Source organism: Rhynchophorus ferrugineus, unplaced genomic scaffold, assembly GCF_030347505.1.
Source record: "Rhynchophorus ferrugineus isolate W39M unplaced genomic scaffold, kcgeb_rfMv2 rfM1, whole genome shotgun sequence".
Taxonomy (NCBI): Eukaryota; Metazoa; Arthropoda; class Insecta; order Coleoptera; family Curculionidae; genus Rhynchophorus; species Rhynchophorus ferrugineus.
Genome location: NW_027472580.1, coordinates 86,440,422 through 86,467,044, shown reverse-complemented (window position 1 = coordinate 86,467,044; position 26,623 = coordinate 86,440,422). Strand labels below are relative to the sequence as shown.

The 26,623-nt window shown below is 29.7% G+C and overlaps 2 protein-coding genes across 4 annotated transcripts in view; both read right to left on the bottom strand.

Moving 5' to 3' along the window:
* The window catches only part of bdg (sodium-dependent transporter bedraggled), a 133,988-nt gene that overhangs the window by 32,462 nt on the left and 74,903 nt on the right, over nt 1-26,623 (bottom strand). The window lies entirely within an intron of this gene.
* On the bottom strand, nt 17,635-18,568 carry LOC143200875 (uncharacterized). Its single transcript, XM_076411639.1, has 3 exons — nt 18,391-18,568; nt 18,083-18,335; nt 17,635-17,950 (listed from the first exon to the last, which is right to left on the bottom strand). Exons 1-3 carry the CDS (start codon nt 18,454-18,456, stop codon nt 17,694-17,696), a joined length of 576 nt encoding a protein of 191 aa, XP_076267754.1. The 5' UTR covers nt 18,457-18,568; the 3' UTR covers nt 17,635-17,693.

Genomic DNA, 26,623 nt, shown 5'->3' with positions numbered 1-26,623 from the left:
TTACCACATTCCCGTATAAGAAATCGATGCTCTGGTTGAATTGAATTAATGAGTAATAGAAGAAAATTAAATTTTTGAAGATATGGTTTTGTAAGCTATATAGTTTTAAAAATAATAAAAATAATTGTGATGAGAGTCAGCTTTAGTAAGGTTATCAACACCAAACAAGGCTTAAACCAGGTAATACAGATCCGAAATGAGTTAGGATTCAATTGATTTGGAAGTAAAGATTCAAGAATTATTTTGTTCAAGGATTACCTCCAAACAGGCTAAACTAGATACTCAGAGTATTATCATATTTTTTGGACCATATTGATGTTAGAATTAGTGAGAGAAACCTAATAGATGTAAAAAATCATTTTTAATTCATACCACATCCACCTTATAGGCTAGATTTAGCTCCCATTGATATTTAGCTATTTTCACCTATTAGAAACTTCGTAATGATATAATAAAAGCAGTGGAGGCTATTTGAACAGTCAAGGATAGAATTTTGTTTTATAGAGATTAGATAAAGAATAATATAGTGAAAGTAGATACACATAAACCCTTAATTTGAATAACTAGCATTGAATATTAGGTCTTCTCATGCATTTTGATATTTATTGGTAAAATTACGAAGTATCAGTGTAAATAACTGTTAATCAACGTAACCTAACTACTAAATTTGATGGTATTGATATTTCTCTACATAAAATAACAGTTTTCATTTAATATTATTGAGCTATTCAGTGTATACAGATGAAATTATACAGAATTGAAAGAATAACTGGATGAAAATCCAACCGAAACTATCAAAGAACTTTCAGACAGCTTCAGTGGCAAATGTTTTCGGTGGTGTATTGTGATGAAAGGTGGATATACTACGACAGTCCCAAGCGTAACATGTCATGGTGTAGTTACTAGGGTATTCATGGCCATAAAGTGCTGCTGTGCATATGGTGGGATACGTAAGGCATAGCGTATTACAATGAAATTAGTGCTGCAGATGTTTATCGACATCAATTAAACAAATTGAAAGAGGTACTGTTGCAATAAAAACTCGCAACAGTACGCATCAGACACTTGCATGACCTACCGCTTTACTTGGGTTCCTAAACCATAATCCTCGATATCAAGTTGGCTGGTACATAATCATCAAGTAAGAAGTACGAATATATCATTCATTATCATTTTTTGTTTAAATTTATTCTTTTTCTTATAAAATGTCCTAAACATTTTGACCGATGCCAAAAACCAAGTAGCAAAACCACCCGCCTTGACTACTGCTCTAACAAGCTACCTAACTTTTTATCCTTAATTAAATTAAAAGTAAAAGGTAATTATACGCGTTTATTATCAAAAGAAAATGATCAAATTTATTTTCAAGAAAAAAATAATTCTAACATTTAGTGTATAAAAATCAATAATTATCTAAATATAAAAAATGTAAAGGTTAGAGGAGATTATAACGAAACATAATAGAAATAAAAATCCACCTTTACATTTATAGTTAGCAAAAAGCCACGAAAAATGTCAGTCAAATTACATCCAGATAGCGAAAAATCCGGAAAATTGGGAAGGTTAAAAGGTCACAACAACAGCGAAATGGATCGCGCTCCTCCAGTGGTAGAAATATTGGGTGTATAAGAGGAGAAAATCAAATTATCGAAATTGGATGGCGAGATCACGCCTTAATTAACAATAATGAACTTGTTTCTAGTCGATAATTTTTTTAATTACTTAACTGTCAGCGACAATTAATTTAACGATATTGTAGAGTTTCTCTTCGAGCTATTTGGATAAGTAATTTAATTTTAAAAATAATTGTTTTATTCAATGTAGCGTATATTGTTAAAGAAAATAATTAAAAAGAAACTTTTACGTATTAAGAAAAACGAATTATCTAGAACAAGATCTGGATCAAAGATAATATAAAGTTACAAATTGTGTTACAGGAAATTACATGAACAATTATAACAAAATAAATGTTAGAATATTAATTTGTTTCATAATGCTGGACTATGAAATAGATTATATGAAAATGTATCAAATAACTACCTATACTAATAGAGCAGGGGTTAACTTTAATATTCTCAACTGTTTCCATTCTGACTGTCAAAATGTATAAATGATATTCTATAGATTAAAGACGCTTCAACATTTTCAGACGAGGTAAGTTCAAACACCGAATGAAACAGCATCGTACATATCGACTACAATTGAAGAAAAAAATAGTTGCTAAAGAAGTAAAAATTGGTGACTTGCAACATGAAACTGTTCAAGTTCATAAAAGCATATTTCTTAAAATGAAAGATTCTTTGATATTTTGGAAACAGTACTGGTCAGCATTTCACTCTCAATGTTATAATATGATAAATGAAGCAAAATTCCTACCTAGGTCTCCACTTTGCTCCACTACTCGGTTGCCATTTCCAAATCCAGAAAGGTTTGGATATAGGAAACCTGCTATCTTCTCTGATTTGCCCTTCTAGCAGAGTTCCCATCTCCAATCAGTCAAATGCATATTTTATAAGATGTTAATTCGGTCGGTACTCCTCTATGGATCTAATGGCTACTTCAAGTTTGTTACACCCAACCAAGTGAAACGGTTTCAATTTTTCTAAAATAAGCTCCTCAGAAGAATCTTAAACGCTCCATAGTATGTTCGAAATAATCAAATTCACAAGGAAACTGACACACCTGAAATCAAGCACTTCTTATGTCAATCCTTCCACGAACAACAACTCGCTTGTTTGCCAGATGGTGGAAATGTTGGAAGCTTAGCACCGCGTCACCGCTAACCTTCTTTTCCAGGCTGATAACTTTTGCTCCCATGCGACAGCATCCAGTCGTGTGCTAACTCAAGTTCGCGAATATATCGTTAGTTTCACTATCTGTTTTTTCGCTGGGTCCTCGTGCCCAATAACAGTTGTCTAATTAGCGGTTCCCATATCCCCAAATTTAATGCAGTAGCAGTAGCGACCCAGAGGGCGCGGTTTCGGTTTAGTGTATTGGTAAGCCCAGAGGCAGTCCCACATAACCCGGTCCAACTTGTCACTCCAGGGTAAGTCTCCGCGACCAGTTATGCGCCATGCCACCGCCTGGTTTTAGGTCAGAACAAGCAAAATTCCTTTAAACATATTGAAATATTGTCTTATAAAATCATAATATAGGGTACGCTGGGTAATATTTGTAACACTTAATAATGAAAATATAGTTTGACAAGGCAAAAATTGTAGACGAAATTAAGCATCTGAAAAGAAATTTTACTAAGAACTTTTAGAATTTTACTAACACCTGTGAAACAAAATTTATAAAAAATGCACAGGTGCCTGAAATGAATAATACTTTATAAGTGGTTTTTAAAATAACGGGAAAATAAGTAAAATCCAATTAGCGCAGAAATGCTTAAAGAAAGTAAAACTGTTGTATATGAATGAAAAACTGAAGAACTTCGAAAAATTCATAACTAGTGATCACTAAAACGATTTAAAAATATATATGGAATTCGATTGCTGTCGATATCTGGTAATAATCTGCGCTCATTTATAAGCTTTAATATTGTCGATAGTTATGTTCATTATGATTGTTAAAGTTAGAAAGATCCTGACTGACGTGCAAGTTATACAAGTTTTTTTAACCAAATGTTAAATTGGGCTGAAGGAGGGAAGTGTTACATACAGATATTTCAGTTCTTCGTAAATTATTAATATAATGCAAGACTGAAGGAATGATAAGTGCAAATTAAAGCTAAAATTGCAGATTATTTTTCTTTATACTAAACAATAATCATCGCTGTTATCCCTAAAATATTTAAATTAATATAATAAAATATTTGAAATATTTATTTAGTTTTTTATGAAGGTATGTATAGTCTATCCAAAGAAGTTTTGTACATATATTGTCGTTAAGATATTTAATGTATTGCCTACCGCAATTATAATTTCGTTTTAGAATCAGACAATATTTTCCTTATAATTTTATTCTAGTTGAAAAAAGACACAATGCTCTCTGATAATTTCGAACGTGTAACCCAACTGGCCTGCCAAAGTCGTCCGGTTGTCAAACTTATGCACAATTCTTCAAAACAATAGTGATAAGAGGTTATACCTAGAAAACGTTATTTTAATGCTTTGCTTGTTTTGATACATTTAAAATCGCTGCTTATTATTACTATCAGGGAAAATTACGAAGCCAGACAGAACAGATTGCGTTTCTACTTAGTTACTTTGAACAAGAACGAGATAATGGAGCCGCCCCCCTTGCCAGTAAAATTTATTATAGAGGAAAGCATTTTTACTGTAATGTACTGTACATGGAACAGTAATGGTTAATAACATCTTCGGTTCGGATGAACTCAATCAGATACATTGAAGAAGAAATTGACAAATGATGGAATTGTGAACAAATCTTTTGATGGAATAGAAATTAATAGCTTAGTTATTTACTTGAATGAAACTTTCTGAATAAGATATAATTCAATTCTGTCAAGGCAGGGTGATGAGAGTGGGAACAAATAAAGGTGACTATATAATTAATACATGATAACGGTAGGAAATGTTATTGTGTAAACAATTTATGTGCAGAGATATGTGTGTAATTGTTCAGAATATACATGAGCATTTGGTTAAAATGTGCCAGGAGAGAAAGAATACTAACTGTTTTGCAGATATAACAAATGCATTAAGGAGAATCTAGTGATTAAATCTAGTTTTATCAAGAAATATGTATACAGGTATTAACACAACAAACTAAGGAGAGATACAATCATATGTAAATGTCTTTACAAGGTATCGAAGGTATGGAAGGTATTTACTGTATCGAAGGACATAAGAACTAAGAGTAAAAGGTAAATATGCTCTCTAATGATAGTAAAATATATTATTTAAATATTCAATTGTTAATTAGGTGGGTTATGCCTTCAGGGAATACAACTAAAGACGCGCCTAGAACTCTAACTCAAAGGAGGTATGGAAAAGAGTTAAATATAAATATAATCAAACACAACAACCTACAAACTATTATAACTGTATAATTAATTGTAGTTTTAAGTCCGATAATGCATAATATGCACCAAATTTACTATAATTTTCATATAAATTATATTTGATAACAGTATTTTTGTTTAATTGTTTTATTTAGATTATAATTTTGTTATATGTCAAAGCCAAACTGAACTAAAACTCAGAGTTGATACGGCAACACTGCGATGTTTTTACGTCACAAATTTAGATGACGTATGTACAAAGCTTCTTTGGATAGACTGTATATGTATCAATCGTTTAAATCATTTAAGATATGTAAAGTAAAAATTTCGATAATGTGAACTACACTTGGTTTAAATTCGTTCACATTAACGAACATTTGCTGTATTTATTTCCATAAATACATAATGCCAACGATATAGGAGCTACGATGAAGATTATATAACAAATATAATTGATTATATGTTTTTTAGAATTTATGTTTATATACCGACATCTTAACCATATAAAATTCGTGCAAAATCAAATTACAAAAATTGAAAGGCAAATTCGTGTCTGTTAACGTTAACAGAATTGTTCCTGCCCGATGATTTTTGTAATTATTTAAATACCAGTAATAACCAATTTTGCGATACTAGCAAGTTTCACTTTAGTTTATTATTAAAAAACGGAATTAATTGAAAAAATAATTGTTTAGTTCATTGCGCTATGTTCGAACTAAAAATGCAATGTTAAAAAAGTGGTATATGGACAAAGAGTGATGAATTTTTAAAGGTTTAGCGATAATAATATGTAATAAAAAGCAAATCAATATAATGATTTTGTGTTTAGTATTAATAGTACACAAAAACATAGCAACTTAATGGAAGATGGATATAAAGAATTTAGATATAACAGATAACAAGAGATATTTAGTTTTTCGATTTAAGATAATTTAATATTTAATTAATAAAATATTTTTAATAAAATATATTTTGATTTAATAAATAACGACCAAGAAAATAAAAATTGATGCCAACAAACCGTAAAAAGTACTTTTTATATATGGATGCTCTTCCATAAACCTGTGTCTTGTGCGATACATTTTTTAAGGGGTTTTAAAAATCTAAGACCCAATATTTGTAAATTAATTTATGAACATATTTTATATAACAATTTAAATTTTATGACAGACCTATAATAATGCCAGTTTGAGTCAAGCAAATTTATTAGAATAATATCAAAATTTATAAACATGTAATCCCTTAATATCATTCATTTTGTTTCATATGGTGTCTTAGTTGGTATAGTGGTCAAGGCGACAGGGCGGTCGTCTTACTATTGCGATAGTTCCGAATTTGAATTCTGCTGGGGCATGTTTGTAATTTTTTAAAAATATGATAGTCTAAAAGGCAAGAGTTTAAAATCTTTCAATCACGAACTCAGATTAAGCAGTAGGTCCAGTTCAGATTAAATCCTAATTTGTAAAAACGAGACTAAAATACAACAACAAAAAATGTTTCATTTCACTTGAGGAATGCTCGACTCCTCAAGCAGAATAAGCAGTAGTAATTATGAATGAAATCGCAAATTTCGAACGAGTTTATGAGTTAATCTTGATAACTATATTATCAAATATATTTTATTAAGTATATTTATAGAGACACATTGTAACAATATTTTAGATAACAATACTCTTATGATATTTTTGAAGTGTAGGTGATTTGCTATTTATTAGAAACAATTTGATTGTTATTCAATAATTATTAAAAATATGTTATTTCTTAAATAACCAATAATATAAACAACCCAAAGACAAGCTTGCTAACATCCTTTGATTAATGGTTCTCTCATACTCATAGAAAATTTAGGGTAAAATATTTTTATTAACGGTAATAAGTATTAGTTAATTTCTTGAATTTGGTAATTGATTTTATTATTATCTCTTATCAATTATTCAATTATCATTCCTAAAACCAGTTTTCCACGTATACTTAAACTGAATTTTATGATATTACAGCTTATATTGAAGTAAACTACATTGTCCTAAGAACGTGTAGATCGATAGAGTCGATAGAGCCACATATCTGGCAAATATAATGTTTAATCTTTGATATTTACTGCATTAGTTAAGTTTGATTATAACTGATTTATTATATATCTCTCGAAAACAAGCTTATCATGTACTAAAAGCACCAAAAGCAGATATGGCCATGAATATCAATGATGACAAATATTTTGAGGAAATCTTGCATTTGTTTCTCTGGTAACTAATATAATTATATCTGGGGACTAGTTATATTATACTGTAACTACTTAAAAAACATATCTTCCTTGTGTAAAATAACGATCAAAATCTTATTAAAAATGTAAGTTTACTCCAGTGTAAAGTACAAAGTACTAAAAAGTACAAATCATAGAGTTATTCATTATGATTTCCTATCATCGTGTCAACAGGCAATATTTTTTGTTATAGTTTAAAGTATCCTTTTTACTAATTAGTGATTTATCAGAATCTACTGCTAAACATGGGCTCCGAACTAGGGGAGTCGGCCGCCAAGAAAAATATCCATATTTTTTCCCAGTACCAGAATACACTTTAAAATTAAGCACCAATCTAAATAATGTTTAAGAAATATATTTAATATTTCTGCAAGATATTAATAAATATCAATAAATAAATATAAATAATAAGAAAAATATCGATATATCGGCCAAAAAAATACTGGCCAAAAGTATCGGTAGTTTTTGGCATCTCTACTCCGAACCACGCTCGTCAGCATTAAGGCTGCCGACTGGTGAGTGTGCACTTTAGAGACAATTCAAGAAGACATCCGATACGGTCTTACCCAGCCTGGTTACTAGTGTAATTTTAGTGATTTTCCTTGTCGGATTTTATACCCTCTCCAATGAACTGTTAGTTTTTCATCACAATGCTGCTTGTCACACGACATTAGCTCTTTAAGACCTTTGCGTCACATCAATTCGCAACTGCCTTATTCACCAGACTTAGGTCTATCGGACACAAATAAATTATATCCAAGTGAATCCCTTTTGGATTTTGAATAATTCTTCGCGTTTTATTTGAAAATTCTTACTATTCTTTACCATTATAACAAAAAATAAAAAGTTTAATTATCCAATAAAAATGTTTAATCTTTACTTTAGCACAAAAAATAAAGTCTTTAGGGAGACACGTCACTCTTAAAGCTAACAGATATGATGGTATTATCAATCAGCAACAGGTATGACGACATTTCTATCCGCTGAATTATTTAGAACCGGCAACCAAGGCGTATTGATAATTTTATAGCGAAAAATCTATTTTCAAACCACGAAAGATAAAACAAATACTTTATAGGAGGATATAAATATAAATAATGAGCTAACTGAATGAGAAAGTGGACAAGTTTTAACTATGCAATAAATGGTAAGTTGACGATAGAGTTTTGGAAATCAAAAACTTTCGTTTTCAATATATTTAATGATATTGTAGGTCAAATTATATATACTATTTTGTTGTACGAAAAAAAGTTCTTAACGAAATGCTATACCATGAACAAACATTAACATTTATTTCCAAAAATCTAAGAATCGAATTTAAAAAAACAACTGTGTATTTTTTCGAAATCGTTTTATCTCAAAATAATTTCTTTCTAATTAAAAAATAACCACAAATAACACATATAATTTGAATAAATTATAATTGGAAAAATGTAACTTTAAAAAACATGAAAATACTTTTTTTAAAAAACGAATTTGACCTAAATAACAAGAGGGCTTTAGCAATCCTCAGGTTTGTTTTGATAACAGCTTGAGGGATTATGCCATTTATACATCAACAAATCAATAATTTTATAATGTTTTTATCTGAATAAAAATATAACATGACTACTAAGCCTCTTCTAATTAGAGTTTTACATATTTTCGTCTCTTAGTTTGGGTTTGTACATCCATTAATTAGCATAATTATTTTAATAATTCATGCCCATACTAATTTATTTGCAATTTTTAGTTAAGTAAAATTATAAATCCACAATTAAAATTAATTTATCACTAACATATTTTCCCACAATTGTATTGTTCTTGTATTTATTATTTATTCATTTAATGTATTAATATTTCATGTCTAATTAACTTAATTGATTACAGATTTAATTATTCTTCCAAAATATACATGCTGTTGTTTTTATTATTTTGGTTACTATATTTTCGCTATACAAAATGTCTTCCCTGTACAAGTTGAATAAACTCGTTATGAATTTACAATACTACTTCTGTCTTTATGAAGTTTCAAATGTCATTTGTGTTTATATGAATCATTTTCTTATCTCAAACATTTCTGGTTATATTACAACATAATAGTTATTCCACGAAATGTTCAACATTTTCATACATTTTATGATTTTCAGTTAGAGTAAATGCAAGATAATTGCACAATAAAGCCACTAAATAATTACTACTCAATATATTCACAAATGTTTTATTTATTAAAATATTAAAAATTAGTATTAGCGTTTAAAAATAAGAAACCATTAATCTTATCTGTGTTTATAGATAAGTTATTTTTGTCTATAATAGGAATTTGATGTAATATTACGGCTATAATAATGTAAATTTGAATAGTAATTGTTATTTTATGAAATTCCTGATATGTCATTGTTGATTGTTTTATGATTTTCAGTTGAAAAAAGTTATGAATATATAAAAAGGCTGCTTAATTAATTGTTTGTAATTATTTGATGTAATATTACTATATAATGGTAGTTTCACGAAATGATCAACATCTTTATACATTTAATGATTTTCAGTTAGAATAAATACAAGATAGTTGTACAATAAAACTACTAAATAATTACTACTTAATATATTTACCAATGTTTTGTTTATTAAAAGATTAAAAATTAGTATTAGCGTTTAAAAATAAGAAACCATTATCTTATCTGTGTTTATAGATAAGTTATTCTTGTCTATAATAGGAATTTGATGTAATATTACGATTATAATAATGTAAATTTGAATAGTAATTGTTATTTTATGAAATTCCTGATATTTCATTGTTGGTTGTTTTATGATTTTCAGTTGAAAAAACTTAGGAATATATAAAAAGACTCCTTAATTAATTGTTTGTAATTATTTGATGTAATATTACTATATAATGGTAATTTCACGAAATGATCAACTTTATTATACATTTTATGATTTTCAGTTAGAATAAATACAAGATAATTGCACAATAAAGCTACTAAATAAGTACTACTTAATATATTCAGAAATGTTTTGTTTATTCAGAGATTAAAATTTAGTATTAGCGTTTAAAAATAAGAAACCATTAATCTTATCTGTGTTTATGTATAAGTTAATTTTGTCTATAATAGAAATTTCATGTAATATTACAGTTATAATAGTGTAAATTTGAATAGTAATTGTTATTTTATGAAATTCCTGAATTTCATTGTTGATTGTTTTATGATATTCAATTCAACAAAAAAAATATGAATATATAAAAAGACTGTGAATTAATTGTTTGCAAATATTTTGTTAATACGGTTTCACATCTTATCAGTTTTTGTTTCAAACGTAATAGTATAAATTTACCAAACATGTAATTGTTATTCCACGAAATTTCTTAATAATTTTTTCGATGATTTATAGAGAACTTACCAGGAAAACTACGCTAACTGTACCTACGAACTGTGACAACCAAAAAAAACGACTGGAGAACACAGAACAATGACCAAAAACTTCAAACTAACCGTGAACGATCCGCTTAATTATTTTTATTGCACTCAGTCTAGTATAGCTGTAGCGGATGATGGTTCTGCTACGAATAATAACAGAAAATACTCCAACTATCAATCAGTCACCTGGTGGTGGTAGCGACCGTTAGAAGTACACTGACCTGTTATTCCACTATCTTTTTATTTTTCACAATTTTTCACTTAGTAATATGATTAAGTGGGTTTAAATATTTCGCGACTATCTGTCGCACTTTTTCTGAATTCGGATCGAGAAATCTTTCACAAAATATTTACTCAGCCGAGGTGTATTAAGCAGATGGATTGCGCCGGTTGACTAATTGTTCTCGGTAAAATAGATCATAAACTCATAAATACTGTCTTGTTTTTTTTATAATACAAATATAAAAACTTTTATTTCTATAAATGAAAGATGTAATTGAATAAAACACCATAAGGCCTGCTTGGTTGGCGCAGTGGTAAAAGCGACAGGACGGTCCATCTACTGTTGCGATAGTCGCGGGTTTGAATCCTGCTGGCGCGAGGTCATAAATTTATGTTTGTGATTATCCTAGGCAAGAGTGTATAATCCGACAAGGAAAATTATCCCAATCACGCCAGTAACCAGGCTGGGTACGACCGGATGTCTGCTGGGATGATTTCTAAGTTGGTTACTCGCCAGCCGGTAGGTTTAATGCCGACGATCGTAGTTCGAAGCCCACGTTAAACTGTCGGTCCATTCCAGATAAACCCTCGTTGATAAAAAGGAGTGTACGTTGAGAATTCAGTCAAAATTCAGAGTCAATTGGCAAGCTTGAGGAATATAAATAAAGATATTCTCCAAATGAGCAAACATTTTCGCTAGTAGTCCCCCCCATTTCCTGAACACATCGCATCGCATCTGAAGGGTACTAAAGAAGGAAAACATCAAAGTTATATTTCATTTCTCCGACCTTAACCCCAAAGTAAAAGGAAACAGTTAGAAAAAATAGTATGAAGCACTGTGGGAAAGTGTACGTATTAGATGAGGATGATAAGCACATGGATAAAAGGATAAAACACCAATGGCAATGTGTTAGATATGGACACACGGTCCATTCAGCTCTGTATGAACACTGGATGGCGTATAACTCACAACATTTAGTTCAATCAAACTGATATCTAAGTCACCTCATAGGGCTATTTTGAAACAAAACATCGAGATTGTTTTGACCAAAAGAGATATAATATGAGAACAGAATATATAATCCACTGTATATTCACAATCCAATAAGTATTTTTAATCAAATAAGTATTTTTTTACTTAGAAATACTTGTGAAATCTCCGAAAGCCTTCAAAGATTTTGCATATACGGAATTACTTAAAATTACATATGAAATACCCATTGGTACTTATATTGTTATCGCAATTTAAATTGTAATTCTTTACATTATAATATTTATAATAAATTATTCACACTGATTAACGTTTTTAATTGATAGCTTAGGCTTATATAGTTATACAGTCAAGAGTTCTTTTAGTTTCTTATAAATATTGTTTTCCTGATAAAAAAGTGATTGCGAGAAATGTTTATTATTAATTTATGGGAGAATCATTATACGTTTGTTTGTCATTCATTCCTCTAAAACTATTCATAAGAGCACGCTTCAAAAGATGCTTCAACGCTTTAAAAGATGGTCGTTTGACGTTAAACTTGAAGCAGTAAAATAAGAGGCTCAACAATTGAAGGAATTAAAGGCAAATCCATGCAATAATGTTGTGAATATATATAGAGAGTGGAGTTAAACATTAAATAGTGATAGTATTTGTTATACACAAACTTTTACAATACTATCAGACCGTTAAATCGATATGTGGTTTAGATTGCGAAATAAAAGAGGATAAAAAAGGGACGTAAAAAAGCTGCTGTTTTTAATAGTTTTTTAGAAGAGATTTAGATTTCTTACAAAACGAAAGATTAATTAAATTATAAACAAACTCAACCATAAAATATTTTTAAAGCTGAATTTAAGGGGCGGGTAGCTAGTTTCTAGTATTACTAATATATTATTAATTATTTTACGTATATAGTCATTATAACATTAGGTATATAATGTTGTGTTGTTATGTCTTTAAATTCATTGGGTACATTAGTAATTAACTTCATGTTGGCATCACTTTTCAGTATGTGTCATTTCGTCGAAGTGTGAACAAGAAAGGCATTTATCTTTTTTATAATATAAACGAAAATAAATTGCTTTTATGGGAAGTTTAACTTTTTACCTTAATTTTAAGAAAATGGCGCCTAGGTCATCCAATGCTGTGTGAAGGTTTTGGCAACCATGGTCCATCGGTTTCAACATGTAAATATTAGTTTTGATGTTTTAACAGTGTTGATTTTGACACCAAAGACAAAAAGCGTTCTGAACAGCTAAACAAATTTGAATACGAGGATTTGAACGCATTAATCGATGATAATCCGTGTAAAACTCAAGAAGAATATTCAGAATTGTTGGGTGTAATACAAAAAACCATTTCGAATCGGATGAAGATCATAGAAGGATCCGAAAAGTTGGATATCTTGTGCCGTATGAATTCAAGTAAAGAGAGATTGAAAGGTGTTTGTCATGTTTAAAATGCTGAAGCAGCACGGTAAAATCCGACAGATTTTTGCATCGTATTATTACTGGTGATAAAAAGTGGATCCATTACGGCAATTTAAAGTAAAAAACCATGGGTACCGCCTGGTTATGCATCAACATCAACAAATATCCACGACTTCGAGCTAATGTTCTCTATTTGGTGAGCTTGGTGTGATATATGAGTTGCTAAAATCTAATGAAAGCATCACTAGGGACTGCTATCGACTGCATATAATGTATATATGCCGAGAACAACGCGAAAAATGGCACGAATGCGATCAAAGACACAACATGTTATTCTTCAGCACTACAATGCCCGATTACATGTTTCGAAACCGGTGAAATCATACTTGGAAACATAAAAATGGGATTACTAATTGTTCCGAGTTATAAGTCGTTACCTGTCTGAGCAGCGTTTCACTCCTTATGAGGATACCAAAATGTTCCCGTTTTTTCGAGGTGGAATCCACAAATTGCTTAAAAGATAGGAAAAGGAAGCAGCTATCGATGGACTTCGAATAAAATAAAACTAATTTGTATATTCAACAAAACATACTATGTAATAATTAAAAATACAACGCAACGACAAACATTAAATTTTAATGATTGCAATTTATTATTTACCTCTCTGTTGTTGATTCTCTGTAGTGTATTGCGTCCCATTCATTGTACGAAGGAATGTAAGCCCAATGTTCCACAAACATGATGGCTTATAACATTCTGATACGTCAAACAATAAAATAATAAAAAAGACAAAAATACCGACAATCAACACCTTCAACTACACCAACCAACACTCCCAGTCTGAGAAACCTGTTCAGATTGTCAGTTTATTTGTTGTTTTGCCACGGAAAAAAATTATCTTCCGTCTGATAAGAGATTAGCTCGTAGCGAAAATAAGGATAGATCAGGAACATTGATTTCGCTAATGTTAAATACGATATCGATAAATCAAAAGCGTGTGTCGATCTGTTTTGAACGGTGTTCATTTGTTAAAGATAATATGTAAGGAGTGTGAATCTATTTTGAAGGATTTTTGTGTAAATTCAAGGTGCTATTGTGAAAATTCGTGTGAATTATTATGTGTCGATGTAATTTCTATTGTCGAGAAGTATTATTACTTCATCGCGTTTCTATTAGAGATTAGCAAATATAGATTGTCATACATGAAGTTTTCGAACAGGTTTTTTCTTTGTATTTCAGACCTACTAGATGATTATGGACCTAAATGTGAAATATCATTGCTTAACTAAGATGCAATTCCTATAACAAATTGTTCAGGATGATTGATGTTTTTAATTGATAGTTTAGCTTAATATATAGTCAAAAATATATATTCAAAAGTTTTTTTAGTTTCTTGTTTTGAAGCGCGAGAAATGTCTATTATTATTTTACGGGAAATTGGCTGCAGAAAATCATCATATGCTTGTTCGTCATTCATTCGTCCGGAACTATTCGTTAGAGATCCGATTTAACGTTTTAAAAGGTGGTCACTTTGACGTGAAACTTGAAACAGCAAGACATGAAGTTTAATAATTGAAAACTTTACTGAAAATCCATGTAAAACAAGAAAATCTTGCAAAACCGTTACTTTGATAGTTATTAGAGGTAAGAAAATTAAGTACCACATGAAGAAGAGATTAATCTCTTGAACAAAAAGGAAAAAAACAAATGGTGAAAACGTTTGCACATATTCAATATTATCACATATTTGGTACTTTAAAATTTTTAAAATTACATTTTCAAATACTTTCAACCATAAGAAATATAAATATATTATATATGAAATATTAATATTAATTAATTATTGTATTATGACCGTACTTCTAGAGCAGAGGTCCAGTGTGTTAAAAGAAGATTCATTCTAAATAGAAGTATTACTATTTGTTGTAAATTATACTATCTGATACTTCCAAAACCTCTTTAATATATGATAATTTTTTTGTTAATTCAAATTTGAATTAATATATCAGTGTTATTAAGTTTTTTCTTTGAATTTCAGACCGACCAGATGATTACGGACCTAAATGAGAAATATCATTGCTGAACCAAGATGCAATTCCTTTATTACTATATCTATCATATCTATATATAAATAAATTAAAAATTGGAATAAGCAATTGCTCAACCCACAGAATCTTCAAAAACAATTAGAAGAAACTATAAATATAATACAAATTTAAAAGAAGTAAATTGAGAGGTTTGGAAACTGAAAATTACAACACATGTATCTCCGCAGATCCTTTTAAAACAGACAAATCTGAACCTTTAAATTCATGCTTATAAGAACCAGACAGTATAACACCAAAAAGACTCAGTATTACCATCTATGCAGGTAATATTGCAAGCAAGAATATATATTTATATTATCTAAATTTTATTTAACGATACCAGATACTTATTTTAGTTCGTTTATTTCGGAAGCAATCTCTAGACTTTTTTCTTAATTGACAAAAGTATGTACATAACCAAATATAACGAAAATTCTCATTCGGGTAATACCGGCTAATGGCGATCTTTTTCCAAAACTCTTAATTGTGCAAAACATCCCTGATCAAAGGCAATGTAATAAGAAAAATAATAATCAGGTATTGCTTGCTCAAGTGAATGAAAAATGTAAATAGTATTGCAAAGAGCAAAATGGAACATTTTGCATGGCTACATATAATATGGATAGGGTCCAATTAATATATAGAGTTATAATAAAAAGTATATATATATATATATATATATATATATATATATATATATATTATAGAGAGATATATATATAGAGAGAGAGAGAGAGAAAAAGAGAGAGATAATAAAGGAGGTTTCGTAATCTATTTGTAAAATTGTAGCATGTATTTAATATTTTCAGTATATTGAAATATTGCATTTTTAAGTACATTTTGGACAAATAATTTTTTGATTTATAGTTTCTTATTTTATAATATTTAAGGCAACGACAGTGTATAGTTAGAAAATAAGTTATCATTTGTTAGATTAGATATTGTTTTTGATGTATTTTGAAAATGTTAACTAGTTATTAAAGAAAATATCTAATTTGCCCCTGTAGTAACCTGTTTTGCGCGCCCTCTGGTGACTCTAGTGACAAAACTTGTTTACAAAAAGAAGTTATAAAATATCATTTATTCTAACATTACAATTCAATGTTTACAGCTACTTAAAAAGTTACTTATTATCTATTTGTTGCTACGTATTTATTTGTTAAATATTTATTAAAATAAAATGCCACGTCTTCGAAGACGAATAGGAAATAGTGATCGACGTACATATAATGTAGAAATAGATAGAAGAAAACTTGACGGATAATGTACATTAAGTGACCTGGTTGCAAACACACAAGCAAATAGCTACACAATGAACCACATAACAACATTGGTAAACAATATTGGTATTGAAGATTGGCGGCATCAAACATCTAGCTTCGAAATTTGAATAAATCAGACCCCTAAGTTATAGAAAAAAAACGTTAAATTTTCCTTGAACTTTATAGATAATTAAAATATAATTGCATTGAAACAGGTTTTGTAAAATATATTTGTAATAAATAATTAACGATAGTTCTTTTGAATATATTAGAGACGAAACTGTCAGTTATATTGGGTTTGGGAAAAAGTTATTTCAGGTTTTCCAATAAGCACAATTCAATATATGTGCGTTATGACCCTGTTCAAAAATGGTTCAGAGATGGTTCAAAATAGTTATGGTGAGTTTTAGAGCAAAGAGTTCTGAATTTACTCAACTAGAGTCAAGCTCTAATATCATTGAAGCAATTTACAGAAGACATTTTACGAATTTACTTCGCGAAGAATTACAGATTAATTAACAGTAATTGTTTTAAACGCGTATATATCAGATATTCACAATATTTTTGGCCATGCCCTGTAATATATAACGTATATTTAACAAACTACTTTATCATGACAAATATTAGATATCTGAGTAGAAGAATCGTACCAAATAAAGTAAATTATTATATAATATTTATTCTTATCACTGGAAATATTAAAATTAAATTAAAATATTTTCCATTCTCTATACTTACAAATACGTGTTATTTTTTCTCAGAACTGAGTGATTTTTATTTCTGTTTCAAATGCCAGGAAAAATCATAAAGTTGGTATCACAATATTTCAGGTTTCTATTTAATCAATAATTTAATGATGATAATACCATATTTTCAAGAATTAACGTGTGGTTACTATAACAAACATAAAAACATAATAAACTTGGAGGTTTTAAAATGTGTAGGCTAAACCACAAAATAAAATAGAAACAAAATAATAAAAAAACAAATTTAATAAAATAAAATGTTCATCGGAGAATTACTAACACTTTATTTACATTCAACTTTAAAGGATTAAAAGAAGAAATATAACATCTAGTCTTTTGGGTCCAAAGTACATTCAGGATCATTATCGTCAGCGGCAACATCATCAGTTGAAATCATATTATTTTCAATAGTTTCTTGATCATTCATATCATTAAAATCCGTCGATTCTGGTGGACACAACTCTGTGGTTTCTTCGTCTACGCTGAATTCTTCTATCTTGGAACCAAATATCTCCAATTTTGGATTAGATGTGTCATCTTGATCAATATTCTCATATTTAGATTCGCATTGTTCAGGACCAACACCTATGTATCATTATATTATATTGTGTAATTAACTTTTATCGACAGAGCGCGCCACACGCGTTGTTATAAAAAATAAACGTAATAGTTTCTTAGTAATTAGGAAGATATTATTAAAAACAGTTTATATTGTACCTTTAATACCAAGGAAATATCCTTGACCTTCTACGGTTATTTTGGGTGGAGGTGGTGGGGGTGGCGTAAATATCTCGACAATTTGTTCAAAATCTCTTTGAGCCGAGAGACGTTTCTCCTCCTCGAGCCTAGCGAGTCGCTCAGCTCGTCTCACAGCTCGTTCTTCTTGTTTGCTGTCCTCCAAAGCCTTTAGCGCGTGATGCCTGAGGTAGCCGTATACAATACCCGTACAGAGGAAAGAGTATCTAAAAAACTGGACACCACCAGAGGGATATTTTCGATAATAAACGTACTTCAACAGTTTTTACCTTAATAACCGGCGAAACACGGAACGGAGGTGGTATATCCGACATTGTATTTGCCCAATTAAGCATATAAACTCTGTTTAATAATATTGTCTATTTGACAAAACGCCTAACGTTTGACTTTCTGTCAAAAAATGGTTTCAATATTGTGATCTGATTGGCATTAATTCTGAGACATTTTGTAACACTTTCAAAAATTAATCCGCTCAATTATTTAAGGTTATGTAAAACATGACGTTATATAAATAAAAAATAATTCCATAAATATTTACTAATATTTATATATATATATATATATATATATATATATATATATATATATATATATATATATCTATATATATATATATCTATATATATATATATATATATATATATATATATATATATATATATATATATATATATATATATATATATATATATCTTAATTGTGTTCAAATTATCCGATGTAAAATGCGGTATAGAAGTATTAGACACCTGTCAACAACATAACCTTAAAATATTAAATTTTTATCAGTTTTTGTATCACTTGCATTTTCGTTTTAATTTGCAAGCTTGAGGCCACTTCATTGTAGGACGGGAAAAAATAAAATCGTCAAATTTTAAGTATCTCGGGTTTTAGTTCGAAAATATCTGATAATTCATCCAGTGTCGATGTGTTATGGTGGTTTTATATAATAAGTATATTCTACTGTAATGTTTCTAATTATAATAATTGCGGATGAGGTGTTAATATATTTCGATTTCGATTTCTCTGGAATAAAAATGTAAGGTGTTGACAAATTTACAGTCATTATTAGACTAATGATTGACTAGTAATTCTAAAGCCAACAGCATGGAATTCAAGTTTATTTACAGAAACTGCAAGTGCAGATGGAGAAAAAATGTTGGATTAAATATCACTTTATTGCGTTAATTTATAGCTTTATTAATTGATATTTTTTTTACTGATTCATACAAATAAGATGACTTTGTTGCTTTATTGCTTTGTATCCTACTTATCTACATAGAATATTTCTTTAGCCTATAAAATATTCTGTGCATTTCATATTCCGGAACGAACTAATCTTGCCATCATTATGTAAAAATATTTCGTAATAGAAAGTAATTATCTACATAGTATATTAAAAACATAATGAATAAATGTAACTTATAAAAACACTCTTTTAGGTAAATTAAATTAATTTATCAAATTTGAAAACATAAATAACAAGTCAATTGAAAAGTCCCCTACATGGCACATAGATGGCGTTACTAGAATTAAATTCATATGTTTTTTAGTTAGCAATAATACTCAAAACATGCGTGTATAAATTTTACAGCGTCGGATCATTAGTTTGTGACCGTAAATTGAAATTAAAAAATAGCAGACACTCTAAAGATATCAACTGAACGTGTGCATTATATCATTCACGAATATTATTCACGAATATATTACGGTATGAGAAAGCTCTGTGCAAAGTGGTGCGAGCTCACTTTTGACTAAAAATAACGACGGGTTCGGAGCAGTGTTTGAAGATGATCAAGCATAATAAACTCTAGTTTTTGCATCGATATGTGACAATGGATGTAACATGGCTCCATAATTTCACTGCGAGGTCCAAACGACAGTCGTCCGAGTGGACTGCACACGATGAACCCGCTCCAAAGCGTGGGAAAACGCAACAGTCGGCTGGCAAGTTTATGGCCTCTGTATTTCGTGATGCGCATAGAATAATTTTCATTGACTACCTTGAAAAAGGAAGGACCATCAACAGCCACTATTATATAGCCTTATTGGACCGTTTGAAGGACGAAATCGCCGAAAAACGACCGCATTTGAAGAAAAAGAAAGTGCTGCTTCATCAAGACGTTGCACCGTGTGACAAGTCAGTGAAAACGATGGCAAAACCATGAATTTGGCTTCGAATTGCTTCCTTATCCACCGTATTTTTCAGATCTGGCCTCCAGCGATTATTTCCTCTTCTCAGATCTCAAAAGAATGCCCGCTGGGAATGTTCGTCGAATGAAGAGGTGATCGACGAAACTGAGGCCTATTTTGAAGCAAATCACAAATCGTACCACAACAATGGTGTCGAAAAGTTGAAGGATCGCTATAATCAGTGTATCACCCTTGAAGGGAATTATGTTGAATAACTAAACTTAAGCTAGTTAAACCAGTTAAAAACTAATTTTGCCAAAAAATTTGTTTTACTATGGTAGGCCAGGAACTTTCAATTTACCTGTTATAATTAAGGCTTGAGGTCGACTACTAAGTATTATTATGATCTTGTTTATCTATTTTTATATGGATCAAAGTGCTTAAATAAATTCAGGATTGTTCTTTCTGTGATATTACCTGTAGCAATGTTCATTTTTGGTGTTACATTAATACCATCTGTTTATGTATGTAATATGTTTTATGTTTTATGTTTGTTGATGTTTGATGGTAGGTAATAATTTATATTATACATTTATATTAACTATAAGGTTCATGTTACCAGTGCAATTTTTGAACGGATTTCAGTAACGCTTGTGGTGTTATACTCTGTGTTATATATTTATGAGTTTAAATAAAGATAGATTTTGTTATCTCGATAGAAAAAATGATTTAATAATTTTATAAAACGTAGATTTGTGTACAAATAGTATGACGTTTGATGATAGTAATTATTGTTTCTATAGCTCAGAAGACGTAACGAAAACAATAATTTGTTTTAAATTCTAGAAATTTTAGACTAATATATTATTTTCATCGAGAGTACTAGAACTATTTCAATATCCATCATTTCATGCGCGACATGGTATAAAGTGCCATCTTATTGAAGCAACATCTATCTATACAGCAACAAAAAACTTACAAAGTTTTACCGAATTACAAGGACGTAATCGACAATTTGCAATTTGCAAAATTACCACAAGATTGGAACTAGAATGTCTCTCCAAATACATTTTCTGCATTCACATTTTGATTTTTTCCAACAAAACTTGCGTGACAGCGACAGCGGCTACACCAAGATATAGCGAATATTTTGGGACGAAGGCATGCTGAGCGATCACTATTGGACCCTAATTAGTGAAACAGATCCCAAGCAGTATAAACGACTCAGTTCAACCTTTGTTCATTTCCGATTTATACTTCGTTGCTCAGGTCTAATACCGTGTATACTTATGATATTAATAATCAGTAATATCAATATTTTGATTAATTTAATTAGATTGATTTAATTTCCCACTATTAATGAAATAATTAATTAATCTAGTCATATATTTTTTACGATTAGTTGGCTAATACAACAGAGAGCTGGGGAAGGAAAGAAGTCTGTATTTACTAACGATTTTAACTAATGTATATATAGAAATTAAAGAACAACTTAACTGTACAAACTTTATAGCTTGTCATACCACATCAAACAGATATTAAATATCACCAAACCGGGGAAAAATATTAAATGTTTTTGTAAACAATAAAAGGACGAATGATTTATAGAAAATTAAACTTCTTCAGAACAAACAATTTTAATGCGCCTGTCGATCTTACGGTAAACAAAAAGTCAAACATTTAATTAAATTAAGTTTTTCCGTACTACGTTGCATTGTAGTAGCGTTATACTTTTTATTACCGGACTGTTGAATAGAAAATGGAAGTACAAGGTCGGCGAGTGCATTATTTATTCTTGTAATTCGTTGTTATTGCAATTTAACGTAACTGTGTGAATGTCAACACATGTTGTTATTATTATTATCGCCGTGGAACAGGCCCCGATAAGCATTTTTTCGTTACAAAACATAAACTATGCAGCAGTGAAGTAATAGATAAATTAATTATTCAAAGCGAATCAGATGACGACAGTTTTTCGGAACCAATACGCGTTATTTATAGATCACTATTAATGTCCATTCAGGAATTCGTTGTCTTCGCGTGACCTCCTTCGATAGCAATGACTCTAACATGATGTGATCGATGGAATAATTTACACGAAGTGCTATTCCACTTTTTAGTGAAATTATTAGATCTTTATATATATTCTACCTATTTGTTTGCTTTAAAAAAGCATTTATTGAGCAAAATTGATAATATAGCCTATCCAAAGTAGCATCATGATATATAATGACTTTGTACTTCCTATTGAAATTTGTAAATTCTAATGCTCTAATGATGCTAATGCTAAATACAATGCTGTCCGATACGTTCGAACATGTAACCGAATCAGCCTGCAAAAGTAATTCGGATGTCTGCAAAATTCTTTAAAACATTAGCGATAATATAAAGATAAATAGGCAAACGTTTTTTTGGTGCTTTACTTGTCTTGATGCATTTAAAGTCGCTGCTTAATATTTGTGATCACTCTGGAAATGCCGAGGCCATATAAATAGTCAGTCAGAAATATATTACGACTGAATAGACATGGACACTATGACTAAAATCTGTCAGAAAAGAAAAACAATATAATTTAGGATCCCCCTTATCTACAAACGAGATTAATTTTATGAAGTATATAAAAACGGTGAGGAGATTTTTTAATACAAACATAACTTAATACAATTATTTCAATGATAACTGTTGGCATGGAAAGTATCCATAGTGGCTTGTAATACATAAAATACATAAGTTTTGAATATGCCATGTTAAAGAGTGAAATATTTCATATTGTCACTTGGTAAATATAAATAAAATATTTAATTGTGTTTTATGCAATTTACTTTTTTAGAAATCAAATTCAATCAGTTCGAATTAAGGGAAAGAATTACTACAGTAGATATGTGGGTTGAGAAAGATATACAGGCAAGAACTGATTGTATATGTGGAAAGCATTGTGTACAGTAACACCCTTCGGTTTGTATGAACTCCATTAATGACACTGGTAGACAAATGGTAGAATCGTACACTAGTGTTATATTGGAAATTAACAGTTTAGTTATTGACTTGAATAGTGGTTCAGATGTGTGAATTAATTAAATTTTCTGGATGTGGGATTATGATTCAATGCTAACCATACCAAGACTGGGTGATAGTGTGAATAACTACAAGTGAGTATAAAATTAATAAAGGATAACCGTAGTATATATAACTGTAAATAAAATTGTATTGTAAAGTGTGAAATATTTATGTGCATAGATATGTGTGTAATTGTTTCAAATGTATTTGAGCATTTGGTTAAAATGTACGAGGAGAGAATGAATGCTAAATGTTTAGAAGATATGGCAAATACAGTATGAATAATGCAGTGACTAAAACTAATATTCTCAAGAAACATGTACACAGGTAGTAGTAGAAGAAATTGAGGAGAAATACAGTAATATCAGAATGATTTGATAAAAAAGACACAACAACGAAAGACAAAAGACTAAACATAAAAAGGTAAATAGGACTGCTTTCTTCTCTGATCAAAATAAAGTACATTACTTAGTTGTACAAGTATTAGTTAGGTGGATCAAGGCTTCAGGGATACCATCTGTTCAATGTAAATATAGCAAAATAATTCTAACCTTCAAACTATTGTGGCTTTTTAATTAATTGTAGATTTAGTCCTGCTCTTTTTTGCTTAATTATTTTATTTATATTAGAATCTTGTTATATTTCCAACTTAAAATAAACTAAAATGGAATTTTGTTAATACATTGAGTGCCTTATCCTGATTTAACTATCTCTGACAGATGCAATTTGTCCTTTCAAGTAGTGGTACAGACAAATTATTAAAAAAAACAGATTCACTTAGATCCCTTTTTATTTTACTTTCCAATAACAATATGATGCAGACAACTCAGAACATAATCCTTGATTTTACATAACTAGACATAAACAAACAACATATCTCGAACATAATTTACATGGCACTCAATTTTCTTGTTACTACATCATTTTACATCCTTGGGGAATTTGAAAATCCCTTGTCGAATCACTCCTTACGTAATGTATTTGAAATGTATTTTAAATATCAGTACCAACTGAAAGGGGTCGTTATTCAACAATTTCCGAGTACTAGTAAAGAAAAAAAATAATGTGAAAGTTTAAGTGTCGAAGCTTTTTTTCTTTAAGATGATGGCTTTCAAAGAGGTGTGATATTAGAACTAAAATTAAAATTAAGGAGATTATTAAGACTAAAATTAAAATGAAGGAGATTATTAAGGATGACAGCAAAGAAAGCTTTGCCTAAAACAATATATCGTATTGATAATCAAGTCATAACCTCAAAACATGTAGCATAATGGAACAATTTGAGGTGACAAACTTAGGCATTAGTTCAACTAGCGTACATGAATTTTTGGTAGATCAATTAATTAGAGAAAATGTTTGTTTGATCTTTCTAATCTCACATAATTTTAAATTGTTCTCTTTGTAGCAAACAAGCACTTAAAAGAAATACAACCATGATGATTCATAATATTTATATAACGGCATAATATATTAAGAATCATGTTTTAATAATAAATTGGGTGAACAACGATTTTCGCCAGAGGAAATGTTAAAAATCATAACTTAGGGATTGAAATAGAATGGACAAATGCTTTAAGAAAATTTTTAAACGCATACAAAAATAAAGTGTTACTCAACAGGTATATATATCTTCAAGCTACACATGTCAATATTTCATGACAATCTGCAGTTTAGTTTGAAAATCACATTGGTTTCAGTGAATCGTAATAGTCATTTTCAACAAATGAAATTTCGATTTTTTTACCACACACATTACTGGCTGTTTGTAGACATAAAAATAATGCTCTAAATCAAAATTATGTGTTTTTGTGTAAAATTGCTTAATTAATAATAACTTTTGGATCTGTAGAACTGTTATTTGTTTGTTCCAAATTTATTTTATTAAAGTACGAAACAACTATAATAAGGACGAAGCGTGAGTTTACAAGATTAAATGGCAAAAACTTTTTCCTTTATGTTATTCAATATAAAAACAGTTGCCATAGTTGGGGTAGTCTGGAATTTAATATCGTTTTTATGGCGTCTGTAAACAACTTGTATGATTAAATCTTATTATAAAAGGTATTGGATGTTTTCAACAACAGTTACAATAATAAATATCGTTTCCACTTTTTTGGAGCAAATAACAGTACCATATCAATACTTTACCAAAGACAATAAGCAGTTATTGAATTAGATATTTCAAAATTAATGATCTTAATGTTAAAGAGAAATAATATTTTAGCATATCGAGAAAGTAATAAAATAAAGAGTTGAAGCTAGGTTTATTGCTTCATGTAGGCTCATAATAGATTCTAACCTTAGATGAAATGGTAAAATCAGTAAGTGTTGAAAGAATTAGATCACAAGTTCAAGTCTGGCAACTTTTTACACCGATACTGTGGAATAGTCCAAATATATCATTACAAATAATATTACTGACTTAAACATGGATAATATAAGATGAACTTAATTCATTTCTTGCCAACTTAATATTGACGAATAAATGAAGGAGCAATTATTCTATACAAAATATTTTGTTAATACCTTTGCCTATATCATATACTATTACTAACGCAACTTGAAATATTGTTAACTCCACATCTAGAAGATTAAAATCGTCTAGTCATGAAAGGGAAGTAAGTAATTTTGTAACAACAAAACACTCGACTAAATATTGCACAACCATTGTGGAACTTAGATCTAAGTATATAGACTCATTAAAATATATTATCACCTATTGGTCAGTAGAAAAAGATCACCTTCCTGAAATTGAACGACTAAGAAAAGTTCAATATAATATCAAACCAGATATAAAAAGCCAGAGATCGTAGCCCAAAGTTATGCATGATAGTAGACCCCTTATTTGCTCTTCAGGGATTACTTTTCAAAAAGCAGATTCATATCATAATACTTATTCCTCCTAATTTAGTCTGCATTACTCGTTTTCCTCAAATAACTACTTTCAATAACGAAATAATAACATCCTGTACTAATGGTCGTATTTACCAGACTCTTTCTTTCCCATTACAAACTCTCTGGTCTAATAACATAAAATACCACTACAAAAAAACTAGTGACGAAAAACATATAGCTTACGATTTCTTCAAAATAAATAACTAATTTTCACCTAAAAAATAGTCAAATAGTTTATGTATATATTCAACATTTTCCTTGAATTTAAATCGAACTTTGTTTTAATTATATCTTTAACAGATTTTCTTGTTAAGACAAGGGAATTCTTTGTAAAAAGTTAATTAGAGCGTGTAGTTGAAATTGCTGCCAAAATATGATATCTGCTGACTTAATGTGTGTAGCTATTGTCCTATATTCAGG